This window comes from Gadus chalcogrammus, chromosome 10 (assembly GCF_026213295.1).
Source record: "Gadus chalcogrammus isolate NIFS_2021 chromosome 10, NIFS_Gcha_1.0, whole genome shotgun sequence".
Taxonomy (NCBI): Eukaryota; Metazoa; Chordata; class Actinopteri; order Gadiformes; family Gadidae; genus Gadus; species Gadus chalcogrammus.
The window spans coordinates 20,259,858-20,275,710 of record NC_079421.1 but is presented as its reverse complement, the minus strand read 5'-3'; the positions used below and the strand labels follow the sequence as shown (position 1 = coordinate 20,275,710).

The window sequence follows — 15,853 nt, the reverse complement described above, 5'->3', positions numbered from 1 at the left end:
GGCCTACATTAGAACTACATATTCCAGAATCAACCCGTGTGTTTGTTTGAGGAAGTGCAAATGATCATTGGTCACGCAGATACAATAAGGAATACAAGGAAATGAATGCATGATTACAATGAAACCGCGCTGCCACTACTAACATGCAGTTGTGTGTACTGTATCTCGTTTTACTTTTAAATGCCTGTTGCAGTTTTGTCTCCTGCTTGTACTTGTACATGGGACACACAGAGACAAAATGTTTTCTTCAAGACGTTGCTATGGAGATTAAAATAGTCGGTGAGCATATTGCACATTTATTTTCTGTATCATCTGGGTAGATTGACGATGGTTAATATTATTTTAAAAGTAACGTCAATGGTGTCATGTTTATATTTTGTGTAGGCCGTTTTGTACAGTTAAGTAGACCTACTTTTGTTTACGTGTGTCGATTGACAGCTTGTTAACCTGCTCTAAATGGAGTGAAAACCATATAGGCTACTAATTCGATTTAAGTTACGATCCTCCTCACCCATCGTGGGTGAAGGTTTCTCAAGATCTCTGGGAGTCACTTTTCATCCCTATCTGATAAAAAAAAAAAGGGAATAGCTTGTTATTGATGTTGTTGGCCCATGTTGAAGGCCTATGTGACATTTGACGTTGCGCTGAAACACGATAGGCTATAGTTCCCAGTCGTTCTCACGAAAAATGAAGTGACAGCAATACTTAACAGTTTCTCATTCATATTTTGTTACATATTTACTTCATTTTATTGTTATTAACCATGTTTCAGGGAACTATAGGGCCCAGTTGAAAGAAGGCCACCTACCTGCCCCACAGATCTTGGGAATGTTGGTTGATGTCAAAGACCCCGATAAAAGGGTAAACCAATACGCGCACACACACACACACACACACCCACACCCCCCCACACACACACACACACACACACACACACACACACACACACACACACACACACACACACACACACACACACACACACACACACACACACACACACACACACATGAAGTTTCGTTTTTAAGTTTTGCTTCAGATTATTTTGATTAAATTACGGGGAAATCATGTGAAAAATCATTGCTCAGAATTACAGGACAGTAAATAATGATTTACTAACAATATGCAGCCAATTCAACACATAAAACATAAGTAAATACAAAGCTGTGTGTGTGTGTGTGTGTGTGTGTGTGTGTGTGTGTGTGTGGGGGGGGGGGGGGGGGGGGGGGGGCTGTTTTTGTGTGTTTCCCCTAGGTGATTCTGTCTCGTCAGTACGGCTCTGAGGGAAGATTCACCTTCATGTCCCAAACTCCTGGAAAACACCAGATCTGTCTCCACTCCAACTCCTCCTCGTTTGCCGTGTCCCCTGAAGACATGCTGGTAGATGAACCCATGTACAGGGAACATCTAGTCTAATCCAACGCTTACCGTCGTTGACATTACACACCGCCATGAATAGCATTGTATTAACCTTTATCAATGTGGTTAAGATTTTTTCACATTGTTTAATTTTTTTATTTAACACCTCAGTTACATCATATATTCTAATATTCATTTTCCAACATACATTTTCACAGAACCTAAGTCAAGTCTGTTCATGTATTAAGGTTTCTCTACTTCAAAGCCCCCAGTCCCCTTGTTGGTTTCTGATTGGCTCTGTGTTCCGCGGCAGTGGGTGCATCTAGATATCCATGTGGAGAAGAAGAGCCTCAAGGATAGGCTGAATGCACTGCAGCACAAGATCGAAATGCTAACGGAACAGGTTAACCAGATAAATCTGGAAATTAACTACCAAAAGGTCAGTGACTCAAATGAGACATAACCACATCAATAGAGACAACAGTTAGAGCTAAGAGTGAAGGGCAAATATCCCATTGAGAGTGATTTGTCATTTATTCATTCTTCTCACAAAATGATAAGCTGTTGCCTTTAATAAAGATTTAGTATAGATGTTTTCTGGCTCCTCTGTCCAACGGCTTAAAGCTCTCTACATTGAGATTCTACTGGCCTTTGACTCTCTGTGGTTGGTTTATTATTAAGTATTTTAGTATATTATCACGATCAAGTTCGTTTTTTGGTCCGTGTGTGCACATTCAATTATACAAATGAGCCAAAATTATTAAAAAATGTATTTGCTGCAAACTTTCCACACATTAGGATTACACTATTAACCGTGGATGCCAACTGTATGTTGCTCTTTAATTGTATCAGGTTATAAAACGTGAAATCTTGGCTTTATTCTCAGTACTCGTTCTGTATGCAGTTGAATGTGTGCTGCCATGTGAGTCTGTTTGGTTTCTGTTAAGAGTCTGTTTAGAGTCTGTCTAGCGTTCTTTCCTGGCCTCACAAGTCCTTGTGCGCTGCTGTGTTTCCAGTACCGTGAGGAGCGCTTCACACAGACCAGTGAGAGCACCCTCAACAGAGTGTGGTCCTCCATCCTTTGCACCCTCATGGGCATAGTGGCCATTGCTGTCCTGAATTCGAGAACATTCAAAAGCAAGTAGTACCCTAATCACGTGCTTTCCAACCTTGATTTTTTTTTACAGCGTGTATAGCCTCTTGGATGTTTTTAGGGACTAATTTGCCATCCAACCAACACAATGGTATAATCTGTCAGTATTTTAGATGTGTTGGCAAACATTAAAAACACACAGATTCAAATGAATTATTCTGAATGCATCGTACAAAACCGATTGTTAACTTATGTCTAACCCTGACCAGTAATACTGTGATACATATTTGGTGGATGGTATAACAGTTTTGATAATGTGTGTGTGTGTGTGTGTGTGTGTGTGTGTGTGTGTGTGTGTGTGTGTGTGTGTGTGTGTGTGTGTGTGTGTGTGTGTGTGTGTGTGTGTGTGTGTGTGTGTGTGTGTGTGTGTGTGTGTGTGTGCCTGCGGTTATAGGTCTAAACGTCATTGAAGCCGAGGATTCTCAGACGTTTTTGAAACCAGACATTTTCATCAATCTCAAACCCAAGGAATTAATTATCCCAAAGTCTGCTTCTTCTCATGTTTCTTATATCCGATTGTAATAAATTAAATTGATCTTTGTTATTCAATAAAGGAAATAAATGTATGTATATTTTATTTAGCCTTCATCTGTTCATCATAATTACAGTAATCTCAAACAATTGTTAAATATAGGTTGGAACACATTAATTTAGCCTGGCGAGAATTAAAATGTGCCATTGAAATATTGTGCTAAATACGGTACAAAGAATTCTTAAGCGAACTCTGATTGGACGAGGTTAAAGCGATGGGGTTACGTGGCATTGATCACTTCGCGCAGACTCAGACGAGAACTCTCCCGGCAGAGCAAGATGGTGGCCATTAAGATGCAGTCGTGTGTGTTTTCAGTATTACTTTTAAGTGTATATTACAGCGCCGTTTCCGCACTGTACTTTCACATAGGGGAGACCGAGAAGAAATGCTTTATAGAGGAAATTCCAGACGAAACAATGATTATTGGTGAGTGATTACAAGTTAGATTGCGGCTTGCCCTGAGCTGGGTAGACAACTATTCGCCGATTGCATGGAAAGTAGCGTTGAATACATAACAACATGAAAGATGTTTAATCATCGCTTTGGTAAGCTTTTTGCTAGGGTACATATAGTACAACGCATCCATCAACGTAGTTATGGGGAAGTCGTGGTTGGAGAGGTGATTTAGCAGTGCCATATGTAGAGCACAAGTGTCACACAAGTATGTCCGGGTTGAGATGCAGTCCAGTTGTAGTGAGTGGAGGAGTTGAAGGTATTGAGTAAACGAATGTCACATGCATATTATTACTCGAATACATAATTAACATGGATATTTCACACACAGCAGACTGTCAGAGTGTGATATGGATATAATTTCTATATCATTATTGTCACGTATGAATTCAAATGGAGCAAGAACAGCATTGAGTAATCAATAACGAATGAAATCATGAATATTTATATTTATATTGCAAACATGAACTACTTTCAACATACCCATCACTCTTTCAATACCTGGCGTCAGTGTACACCGTCACCGCCCTTGATGTGAACCACTGCTCAGGTCATTCTCAATTGCATCTGCACTCTGCCTTTATTCACCCACTGAGGGAAGTAAAGCGAGGTGTAGACATTCATTAAGCTTACACTTTTTTCCAAAACGACTTGCGTACAATATGTGCATTAAATTATAAAGGCACAACCCTGAAAATGCAAGAATCATGCGAGTACATCCAAAGAATAAAATAAGCAAACTGCTTTGCTTAAGTGTGTTTTTGGTTTTGCCTAGCAGCATCCCCAAGTCCCTTCTGTCTCTGACCTCGTGTGTGTGTGTGTGTGTGTGTGTGCGTATGCGTGTGCGTGTGTGTGCAGGAAACTACAGAACCCAGCTGTATGACAAGCAGAAGGAGGAGTACCTGCCTGCCACTCAGGGCCTGGGGATGTTCGTGGAGGTCAAAGACCCAGATGAGAAGGTACTCCACCACAGTACACACACAGCTGAAGCAGTCTTTATCGCAAACAGATATCAGGGACATGCAGAAAACACAATGAAATGCAGCAGATCCCAGAGTCCATAAATAGTGATTTTTTTTTTAGCAATCGTAGGAGCCGTTAAAAGTATCCAATTGCTTCTACCCTAAAGTGATATCACCCTGGGGAAGAAAGCTGGGGGAAGAAATCATGGCTTTGTGATGTTTTGTGTGGAAATATTGTCTAGGCACATGGGACCCGAAGTATCAGTTTTCCTGATGACTTTAAATTGAGCTACTTTTGATATATAGAACACTTTACTGTTATGTATGTCTTTTATTGCAAACACAAGTTAAGCTTTCGGGTACTAGATCAATCAAATCAATTGCCTGTTAGTCCACCATATGGTGCTGTTTTCTTCTGGTGAGGTTAGACGTCCTGATTGGTAGGAATTTGGTCAAGACGAAGCTGTAGAAACTGAATGTACTTGCTGAAATCAGAAAACTGCCTACATTGGAGTGTCTGTCTACCAAGATGTATGATGGAAAGATCAGCCTACCAGCAAGCAGATTCCACTAGGCAGACTGGTAGGCCATTCTATTCATCATACATCTGGGTGGACCGACACTTGCTAGTAGGGTCGGTTTTTGAAATGGCTTGTATTGACTGATCACTATCACACACCTGTGGTTCAAACGTGAGCCCTGTTATCGCTGGTAGCCAGGGTAGTACATGTGTGTTTGTGTGTGTGTGTGTGTGTGTCCCAGGTGATCCTGTCGCGTCAGTACGGCTCCGAGGGACGCTTCACCTTCACGTCGCACACTCCTGGAGAGCACCAGATCTGCCTGCACTCCAACTCCTCCAAGTTCGCCCTGTTTGCAGGAGGCATGCTGGTAGGTACCCGGATGTATTCTAGTGGTAAGGATGTTTGACTGGTCTGTACTGGAAGTCTATGGGTTACAACCCCAGTGACCGGGGTCTGAAGCCTGTAGGTAACCTTGAGAAAGGTGCATCCCTTTCATTATTTTCAATGTTCTTTCAGCTTGGAGAAAAGTTTATTTCTCCTCCAAATTTTCAATCTAATCAAAATGATTCGATAATATTTTTTCGAACTTTATCCAGGTTACTTTTTTTTTACAAGCAATCTGGGCACTCTGCTTTAAAGTCCCGCCCTCTAGCTTTCCTTTGATTGGCTCTCGCTCTGTGTTCTGATTGGCTCTCGCTCTGTGTTCTGTGTACAGCGGGTGCATCTCGACATCCAGGTGGGCGAACACACCAACAACTACGCTGAGATCGCTGCCAAGGACAAGCTGACGGAACTGCAGCTCCGCGTCCGACAGCTGGTAGAGCAGGTGGATCAGATCCAGAAGGAGCAGAACTACCAAAGGGTCAGTATATGGGGGTGTGGGTGGGGGGGGGGGGGGGTTGTCTTAAATTCGAAATGTTTGAGGGACTATATATATATAATATCTTGAGCTTTTATCTGTTTGCATGCTATCGTAGATTTGAGCGACGATATGACCTGATTTTGGTGGCGGTTCAATTAATTCTTTGTTCTGTGTGCTACGTCGAGTGAGGCCTGTCGTCTTAATGAATAAGAATGACCGTGATATAAAATTATGAGACCCCGAGCACAAATACAGAATAGTTCTTCCATGACCCAATCGGAGTGGTAGGAGTGGAGATGCAATAACCGGCGCGCACCGAGGGGATTGACGTTATGCTGCGTCTGTGTTCCAGTACCGGGAGGAGCGCTTCAGGCAGACGAGTGAGAGTACCAACCAGCGTGTGCTGTGGTGGTCCATCGTCCAGACCCTCATCCTGGTGGCCATCGGCTTCTGGCAGATGAGGCATCTCAAGAGCTTCTTCGAGGCCAAGAAGCTGGTGTAAATGCTCTGGTCCTGGGGACGGCGGTGGCTGGGAAGTTGTTTATGATCCTGAACATGTGTGTGGGGGTGTGTGTGTGCGCGCTTTTTTGTTAAGTGGGTGAAGTGAACGATTTCATTACTGATGGCCTCCCACCTCCCCCCCCTCTGATGATACACACACACACACACACACACACACACACACACACACACACACACACACACACACACACACACACACACACACACACACACACACACACACACACACACACACACACACACACACACACACACACACACACACACACACACAGAGATGCTGGAGATGAAGGGTGAATATTTGGCAACTACACGGACAAATCCATCTCTGCGGTTTGGCTGGCTTTAGGGGGTCTTGTCATAGACTACGTTGTCTTTGTTTTTGTTTTCCTTACCATCCTGACTGTTAAGATGTCCCTCATGTTTTTGACCAACAGGGTAGAGGCTTTTCTTTATTTATTTAACTATTTTTATCAACCCGCAGCCCCTGAAATAATGCTCTGCTGTCTTGGATTTTGACAATCTAAATTCCACATATAAAAAAATTGTTCTGGATGGGCACAAACCCCAGCTTGTGCATTACATATTTCTTTTTTCTTCTTTTTGACACAAACTATCATTTTTCAACACTGGGTTTTAAAGACAACCGACCTACCAGGGTACTCTACCCATTTAAAACACATTAACCATTCATTTGTTTTTCTTTTCCACTACTCTTTTCGTAGTTGATTACATGTCCTGTTACTGGCCAATAGAGATCCCCCATGCTCTGGAGGGAAGACATGGAGCCGGGTTGGTCCCCGTCAGGTGGGAGTCTTTGGCAAATGCAATTGGTTTCCCCAATAATAGCTACAGAAACATGGGTGCAATTTATATCTACTGCAACTGTTTCTGGTGTTCACTGATCGTAGTTCAGAATTATATTGCTGATATTGCTATCGCACATACATTCTGTATTGAAGAGATGGGGGGAAATGCAGATCATAATACCTACGGGTATTTGATCTAACCTGAAATGGGTTTTATTTGTTTTATCCTTCATTTATTATTTTGGCAAATTAGGAAACTCCAGTGTGAGTGTTTCATCACTGCGGTCAGGGACCTATTAAAACATCTTCCAACTGTCCCTTGAAACTGAATTTCCACCGACTTTGTGTTGGACTGCATATGCCGGTTGCATTTATTGAATAAACCCATCTCGCTGAAAGACCACCTGATGATGATGATAAATATTTTTAAGTTGTATGTTATGTCAGCCTTGCGTTATCTGGCCATAATTGAATGTGTGTTTCTAACTGTCTAGGCGTGGGCTTTCCTGGGTTCTTGGAATCATCTAAACTATCCTAGATTAATTTACTGATCAGAATGTTGTTTTTTTTATTCATGAGTCTACTAATAAAAAACAAAGTTAATTCAATGTGTCCGCAGTGTGGTCTAGGCACACATGGTTGCGCGTTTGTTCAGCCTGTGGCTTGATGAAATCTAAACGGTGTTCTTTTTAACTTGAATCCTGATACTAAATAGACAATAGCAATAGGGTTTGTTATGAAAAATTACAATTATTCCACAGAATAGTAAATAGTATCATCAGAACGAACAGATCGAATTCACATTCTGCAGCGTTCTTTGGGGTGATCGATACATTGCCCAGTGGTTGGATGCCTTGCTCCACAGCCCTCACCCCCTAACAGAAACCTGTGGGTCTGAGGAGAATGCCGTCATCGTTCGGGACTATACACTTTAGGATGTCTGAAGCCATTTTGAAGGCTTATTGGCTCATCATTTCGATTTGGTATTTCTAGTATAAAACAAGAAGTTATATGAAACCTTTACATTTTATGCAACCAGACATACAATCTTTTTATACTATTAATATTGAACTTGTGTTATACCAGAGACCATGTTTTATTTCTTTAACAGATATTTGTATTTAGAAGCAACAATCATAAACCATAGTGGTCCAAAACTTAAGCTGTTGATATTTGTGGCTAAAGCATAATAGAATGTACAAATGGATAATTATTTTGTTTCTCTGATGGCCAAAGTGTTTTTGTCATGGAGCTTTCAACTTCGATTGAAAATAAACATGATATATTAAGGTGAGACTCATGTGATCATGCAGTACTTATTACTTATATTGTATTTTATAATTCATTCTGAATGTACCGGTATTTCCGCCTATAGTGGCTGTTGAACTGAGAGTAGGAACCTTTATTTAGTCGACCTGTTCAATCGGGAATGATTAAACGAGCGTACCTTAATACTTATATGGCTTTAACACGACTGCGAATATCCTCAAAATATATATATTTTTTCAGGACTGTCGATTTTTCTAAATGAAAAACTTAAAATAAACAATCTCAAAGCGTTGTCTTGGAGGGTAGCGACGCTATGTGGTCCGTCTAGCGTCCATCTAGCAGCGCTATGCTACGTGTACAGTATCGGCTGAGTGACGCCAGAGAGCAAACACACAAGATGTAGAAGATGGAAAGGACTACAAGGGTGTCCACATTTGTTTTGAGTTCCTCTAAATCGCACACGGAAAAAAAAATTCGTCTGCAACGACATGATTGTCACGAACGATGCTTGTTTTGCAAACCGCTTTTTTAATTGTCCGAAAGAGAGTCTCTACTTAACCGAAATGATCAAGATGAGAGACTGACATTATGTGTATTGGGTCGGGCTGACCGAACCTCCAGTACTAGAACCAATTTCTGAGGAATACCCTGAACTAAGCTAAGTTTGAGTTTGAAAATGATGTATTCATCGAGGAGGAAGCCTGTTCTCTACTTCAAAGAGGAAAGAAGGTAAGAACTTCGTTTTTTGTCTAGGTTTCCTGAAAAATATATGTAGATCTGCTTAATGTATTGCTTAACCGAACCTATCGTTATTCGTATGTATTGAATGTACTATGGTTTTCATGAGACTATATTACTTAAAACCATCCACATAACGCCTTCCTCGACCACACAAGAAATGAGATCCCCAGACAGCCTCTTCCAGAGAAGACTTGGCTCTCTGAGTGAGTAAACCGCGTGTTTCTGTGGCTGTGAATGGACCTCTCAGTTCATTGTACAAGGAACTGCTGAGTTTGCAGTGACTTACTGACTGGCATGGAAGTGCTATACGAAATCCAGTTGAGTGACTCTTGCAGCTAGTTACACACTAGTAGACAGAAATATGACCTCTTTATGCCAGGATTGGCTATGTGCTTGCTGATAAATTCCTCAGCCCAGAGGCATATGAGAGACTCATATTTAGTTATGTAGTCTGCAACTTGTACTCACTAGCCTGAGCCCAAATTACTTGTTTTGTGTCAAGGCAATTATTTACTTTTGCTGCATGCAAATGTGACATTATTTTAACAAACACGCATTTGAATGATCTAACATAATCGTTTATGGCCTAGTTTCTTGGGGAAACTTTTTGCATATCTATTTTAATAAATAATATTATTTTCTTGAATGCTTTTAACTGAACCATTGTACCTGTATTGGTGAATACTCAACTTCCTTAAATCTCCTTACATAAAATATGTTGGTCTGATATTGTTGGTACAATTATAAAATTTGCATTTTGGAAGAACTTGGATCAAACACTGCTAACTGCATTATTGACACAACAACCGTTAAAGATATCGGACTCAACAACCGTTAAAGATATCTGACTCAAGCTTCCCCAAACTGGTTTTATGAAATAAGTAGAATTTAAAGTTCCCCCTGTTTGTTTTTTCCAACCAGGTTCCTCTCTGGGAAGTTTACGGTCTACAAACTGTTTGGGCTCTGCATGGTCTTAGGGCTCGTCTCCCTCATCCTGCTCCAGCTCAGCTGCTCAGGGGACATGTCCTACATCAGCAGTGGCGCCATGGCCGTCGCTCGCTCCTCCCATCAGCAGCAGCCCTGTCCGCCGGAGACCCAGGCTGCCGCCGCTGCCTCTGTGGATGACCCCAGCTGGGGACCTCACAAGCTGGCCCTGATCATCCCCTTCAGAGAGCGCTTTGAGGAGCTGCTGGTCTTCGTTCCCTTCATGCACGCCTTTCTCAACAAGAAAAAGATCCGCCACCGCATCTTCGTGATCAACCAGGTGGACCACTACAGGTGAGCTTGTGTGTATTGGTAATTCACCACCATCGAAGCCTGCCCAGCTGAGCTTGTGTGTTCTCCCGTGCTCACAACCATACTCAACCTCGACTGTCATACAGTCATACATGCTGTCTCCACCCTTTGCCAATGCATTTTTACAATCGTCTTACCCGACTCGTTTTACAGTCACTGATATAAATATGAAGTCCCTTTTGTCTGGTTCTATTTTGGCATCAAATATACTTTTCCATCCACACACCGTTACAAAGTCCTCATATTTGGAAAAAGGTGAAGTAACGTATCACAGCCTCCTGTGAAGGCAGCAAAGTATAAATGTGACTCAGTGGAGTGACGGTGAGTTCTGTCAACGCGTCTAAAGCTTGTCCGACTTTTCTCAGGTTCAACCGTGCCTCCCTGATCAACGTGGGCTACACGGAGAGCGGTAACGACACAGACTACCTGGCCATGCATGACGTGGACCTGCTGCCGCTCAACCCGGCCCTGGACTACGGCTTCCCCGAGGAGGGCCCCTTCCACGTGGCCTCCCCGGAGCTCCACCCGCTCTATCACTACAAAACCTACGTGGGGGGCATTCTGCTGCTCACCAAGAAGCACTACAACATGGTGAGAATTAGGGATGCACCGAAATGTAAATTCTTGGTCGAAACCGAAACCGAATATACTGAAACAGTTGGCCGAAAGCCGAAACCCAATACCGAATGTGGCTTTTGCTGTTTTTCATTCGTTTTGCTTAAATTTTTCACCATTGCATAAATCAAACAATTAAATGTCCTTTATAAACTTTTTTGACTTGCTTTTCGATAAAAATAATCAATTACAAATTTGATAGAAAATATTTATTTAATACTGAACGTTTTCTAACATTCCAGCAGACCTTATAGCAAGATTTTAAGAACACTGTACCTTTTAAATAAATGAGTAAAACAATATATATATTTTTTTTTTTAATGAAAAACAAAAATGTTCGGTGTATTATTTTTGGCCTTTTCACTCCATCAGCCGAAACCGAAAATTATGTTTTGGGCCAGTTTCGGCCGAACATTTTCGGTGGCCGAATATTCGGTGCATCCCTTGTAAGAAAGTTAAGCAAGTTACTGTGATAACATGCTACTGCTAGAACGTAATCACACGAGCGCCATCAAAGCGTAACGCGTATTCTGTTCCCCTAGTGTAACGGCATGTCGAACCGCTTCTGGGGCTGGGGGAGAGAGGACGACGAGTTCTACCGAAGACTGAGGAAGGCTGGGTTGCAGGTAAAACCCCTTTTAGATTTTATTGGTTTGAATTAAGCCATGCATTGATGGTTATTTAAATATGAATATCTAAAAAGATTGTCGTGCTCATTCAATCATTCGTATTCAATGTATATATGAAGATATTTGATCTCATCAGTCATAAATCCCACCTGCCGTCTTACGATGCATGTTCTTCCCTCTGTTCTGTACCTGACTTTCCTTTCTCTCTCCCAATGTATTTAAAATCCTAATCAAATAAATGTGACGTAGTTAAAAAAAAAAATATATATTAAGTGTAGAATGTGTTTTCAAATGGTTTTGTCTGTCCCTGGTCAGTTGTTCAGGCCCAGCGGAATCACAACAGCCTACAAGACCTTCAGACACATCCATGATCCGGCCTGGAGGAAGAGAGACCAGAAGCGGATCGCCTCGCAGAAACAGGTGCCCCTCTTCATAGCAGCGGCCTGTTGCCTCATCTTTACACCTGGAAATCCTGCTTCAACCCACTTCATATCTAAATCTGCCCATAAAGTCTGCACATTGCACCACACTCCCGAGGGATTAGTGGGGATTTATGAGGCCGAGCCAGGGCGAGTATTCTCAAGCTTTCACTATTACTTCTGTAATAGTGTGACGTGCAGTGGGCGTGGCTGGAATGCAGAAGTCGCGGGGGGTGTCAAGTTGACCCCCCCCCCACCCCCCCCCGCGTCTTCTGCATTTCAGCAACGTTGATATTGACACTGTCAAATAAATACTGTCAAATATTGACACTGTCAATATCAGGTTCATATTATTATTACATTATAAAATTGCCATTTTATTTTCTCATTTTTTCGTAAAACTTATCAAGGGGGTCGTCAATATCACCGTTTCGTGTAATGCCGGATGCAGCCACTCCTTTCTACTACTTTCAGTTGGTTTCATTGAAGTCGTCTGGTCAACGATCTGACAAAACACACGTTACCAATACATTTTTCAACCGTGAGACATACGGACATACGCTTAACACTTTGCCATCTATACAGTACATTCGGATTGCATGATAGGAATAGATCAATTCTGTTCAGAACTCTAATCGGATCAGTAGTGTCCATGTAAACGCAGCTAGACACACACACGCCATTGTCTTAACACACACACACACACACACACACACACACACACACACACACACACACACACACACACACACACACACACACACACACACACACACACACACACACACACACACACACACACACACACACAACTTTCTATGAACAATGCAGCTTGCATTACAAAAAAAATAGGGTTCAGTTTTCTTTTCTTACTTTTCTATGACATAAAAGAAGAAGCTGTTCTTGAATTAGAAGGACTTCTTGTGTCTGGTTGTGAGTTTGCGTGCATTCTATGCGTAGGCTGAATCGCAATCGTGTCAAGACACGCACGGAAGATAAATTAAATAATTAAAAAATTGCTAAAATCCTCCCTCTGGTGAACTAGATGCAGATTATTAATTATCTGCATCGAGACGGAATCGTTCTAGAGAGAATCGCGATGCATCGAAGAATAGATTATTTTGCCCACCCCTATTACTCGCTTATTTCATTAAATTTCATTAATTAAGGCCGCCACCAGGGGGCGCCCCCAACGCTTTTGCCGCCCTCAACACACACTCACTCACTCACTCACTCACTCACTCACTCACTCACTCACTCACTCACTCACTCACTCACTCACTCACTCACTCACTCACTCACTCACTCACTCACTCACTCACTCACTCCTCTCCTCTCCTCTCCTCTCCTCTCCTCTCCTCTCCTCTCCTCTCATAGCAGTGACTGAATACGGCAAGGCAAAAAACATTGAAATTGATGTTACTAATCAACTAAATATGTGACATTCTTTCAATACAGATTCTTGTCTCCACCGGTTAAGTATTTCTTTAAACATTATACAAAACAGAATGTTTTTGAAAGCTGCTGAACTTGGTTTTGCAGAACTGAGAAGTGTGAGAATAATAAGGGGTATTTTAACATACAGGCATGTAACCCTATTCCTGTAGAACCTCCAAATGCAATTATTAACCCTAAAAAAAGCATGATATTGGATCTTTAAAATGTCACACAAGGATGTGACTTGTTGGGAAACACCTGTCGGTGCGTCTCTTGTGTCGTTCTCTCTCACTGTCCCTCCCTCTGCTCCCTCTCCCCCTCCTCCCTCTGCTCCCTCCCCCCCTCCTCCCTCTGCTCCCTCTCCCCCTCCTCCCTCTGCTCCCTCCCCCCCCCCAGGAGCAGTTTAAGGTGGACCCCGAGGGGGGGCTGACCAACCTGCTGTACCAGGTGGACTCCAGACAGGAGGTGACCATCAGTGGAGCCCCCTGCACCATCGTCAACACCAAGCTGGATTGCGACCAGAACCTCACACCCTGGTGCCTCATGGCCTAGAACGAACCCCCCCCCCCCCCCCCCCCCCCCCACACACACACACACACACACCCAGCAGAACATGGAGGACAGAGTAGACCCACAACAAGCTTGTTGCGGCCTGCTAAAAAGTCAATGTTTTTCATTTATCTATCAAATGCGGTCCTTCAGCAGTGGGTCTGGACTACGGCAGCACTGGCTTCCAGCCACAGTTCCTCTTGTATGTGGGTCTGCAGTGTTGGAAGGAGTGTTTCTCAGGGCAGGGGGGTGGGGGGGGATCCTGCTAGATGCCTCTGCCTACAAACTTCCAGGACCATCTCGCGCGGCCTATGGGAGCAGTGCATGAACACTCCCCTGTGCTTTAAACACACTCCCTCGTCTGCAGAACAGGGCTAGATCATTTGCGGGGAAAGTCCTGCATTCACCCAAGGCTAGACGACTAGACTGGAGTATTCTTGAAATGCAAACAGAACTGTTTGGTTGGATGTGCACCAAAGATGGACCTCTCGGTAGTACCCTGGTTACGGTCGTTCTAAGGCGTTTCTCTGAAAACCCTGAGTCTTCCCAGGACCTGAACTATGCTGACCCAACCATGCAGCATCTCAAATCGGCCCGGACGCCAGAACCATGATAGAATGGCTGTTGGCATGGTACCTTTTACGAGCAGAACCAAACCGAACGGGGAGGATGTGATCAGCACTGCTGCGTGCCTCAGGTGTGCTCGCACATGACATGCTTTATACGGTTTCGCTGATTCATTTTTTATTTTGTTAGTTAGTGCAAATGCATGCCAGATCTCGGGCAAGTGATCTGACATTTGACCTGCCATGAAGCCAGCATGTTGACGGATATCTAAACGGCTCGGTATGAGCCAGACACAAACAGGAGAACACGCTGCGGTTTGTACTTTTACTTGTAAATATGCCGAGCCTAAATGTAACCCATTTGTCGGTTGATTTTGTTCATCACCATACAGTATTCCAGACATCAGGCCAGACAACTCTGGGTTTTTGCATAGTGTATTTCATAAAGTTTGTCGCTGACGACTTCTGATGGATAACTCTGAGCCTTGAGGCCTCATTATCAATGAAAAAATACTTAATACAGGGAGACTTAAAAGAACATGCAAGCTGACAACTGTCTTCTCCAGCTTTCTTCTGTGCGTCAGTTTGTCCCACAGCGTTTTTTTTACGGTTCCCTGCTGGAACAACCTGTCTTGAGCTGCCTGGTGTGACGTGGTTCAAACCACCACCATCTGCCTTGTATTCGGCGCATGTACGACAGAACATTAGGGTTTAGGTTAAAGCAAAACATTTGGTATTTAATGTGTTGTTGAATAACTGGTGATTTGAATGGTTATGTTAATACTAAGGGTACAACAGGATAGAAACGGGAAGCTGATGGTGCTAAAGTGCAAGTGATGGGTACGCTATTGGGAAAGTAAGATGGAATACTGGAATGTATTTATAAAATACTTCAGAGTCCACTCATGTTGTTTTATCTATTTGTGTGTGTGTGTGTGTGTGTGTGTGTGTGTGTGTGTGTGTGTGTGTGTGTGTGTGTGTGTGTGTGTGTGTGTGTGTGTGTGTGTGTGTGTGTGTGTGTGTGTGTGTGTGTGTGTGTGTGAACAATCGGGCTCCAGTTTTTAAATACCATAATTTACAGAAGGCTCCACCAACTTCTTGGCAACAGTAAAATGCTAAGTAATGTCTGCGTTGGCGGTTAGTCTTTAACCAATGAATT

General features: G+C 42.9%; 3 protein-coding genes across 4 annotated transcripts; all 3 read left to right on the top strand.

Moving 5' to 3' along the window:
• The first annotated feature begins 61 nt into the window (after positions 1 to 61).
• On the top strand, positions 62 to 3,089 carry LOC130390869 (transmembrane emp24 domain-containing protein 9-like). The gene is made up of 6 exons (XM_056601035.1): positions 62 to 279; positions 773 to 861; positions 1,255 to 1,380; positions 1,673 to 1,798; positions 2,376 to 2,496; positions 2,907 to 3,089. Exons 1-6 carry the CDS (start codon positions 144 to 146, stop codon positions 3,032 to 3,034), a joined length of 726 nt encoding a protein of 241 aa, XP_056457010.1. The 5' UTR covers positions 62 to 143; the 3' UTR covers positions 3,035 to 3,089.
• A 202-nt stretch (positions 3,090 to 3,291) lies between these two features.
• Positions 3,292 to 8,463, top strand: LOC130390870 (transmembrane emp24 domain-containing protein 9-like). Its single transcript, XM_056601036.1, has 5 exons — positions 3,292 to 3,470; positions 4,356 to 4,456; positions 5,222 to 5,347; positions 5,696 to 5,842; positions 6,195 to 8,463. Exons 1-5 carry the CDS (start codon positions 3,323 to 3,325, stop codon positions 6,342 to 6,344), a joined length of 672 nt encoding a protein of 223 aa, XP_056457011.1. The 5' UTR covers positions 3,292 to 3,322; the 3' UTR covers positions 6,345 to 8,463.
• A 108-nt stretch (positions 8,464 to 8,571) lies between these two features.
• b4galt7 (xylosylprotein beta 1,4-galactosyltransferase, polypeptide 7 (galactosyltransferase I)) lies at positions 8,572 to 15,631 on the top strand. 2 transcript variants are annotated; one of them, XM_056601033.1, is made up of 7 exons: positions 8,572 to 9,171; positions 9,339 to 9,386; positions 10,105 to 10,461; positions 10,845 to 11,070; positions 11,637 to 11,720; positions 12,039 to 12,143; positions 13,976 to 15,631. In XM_056601033.1, exons 1-7 carry the CDS (start codon positions 9,119 to 9,121, stop codon positions 14,129 to 14,131), a joined length of 1,029 nt encoding a protein of 342 aa, XP_056457008.1. In that variant the 5' UTR covers positions 8,572 to 9,118; the 3' UTR covers positions 14,132 to 15,631. The 2 variants fall into 2 exon arrangements, with proteins under 2 accessions (XP_056457008.1, XP_056457009.1); XM_056601034.1 differs by lacking the exon at positions 9,339 to 9,386 and having other exon boundaries at positions 8,573 to 9,171; positions 13,976 to 15,629.
• The last annotated feature ends 222 nt before the right edge of the window (positions 15,632 to 15,853 follow it).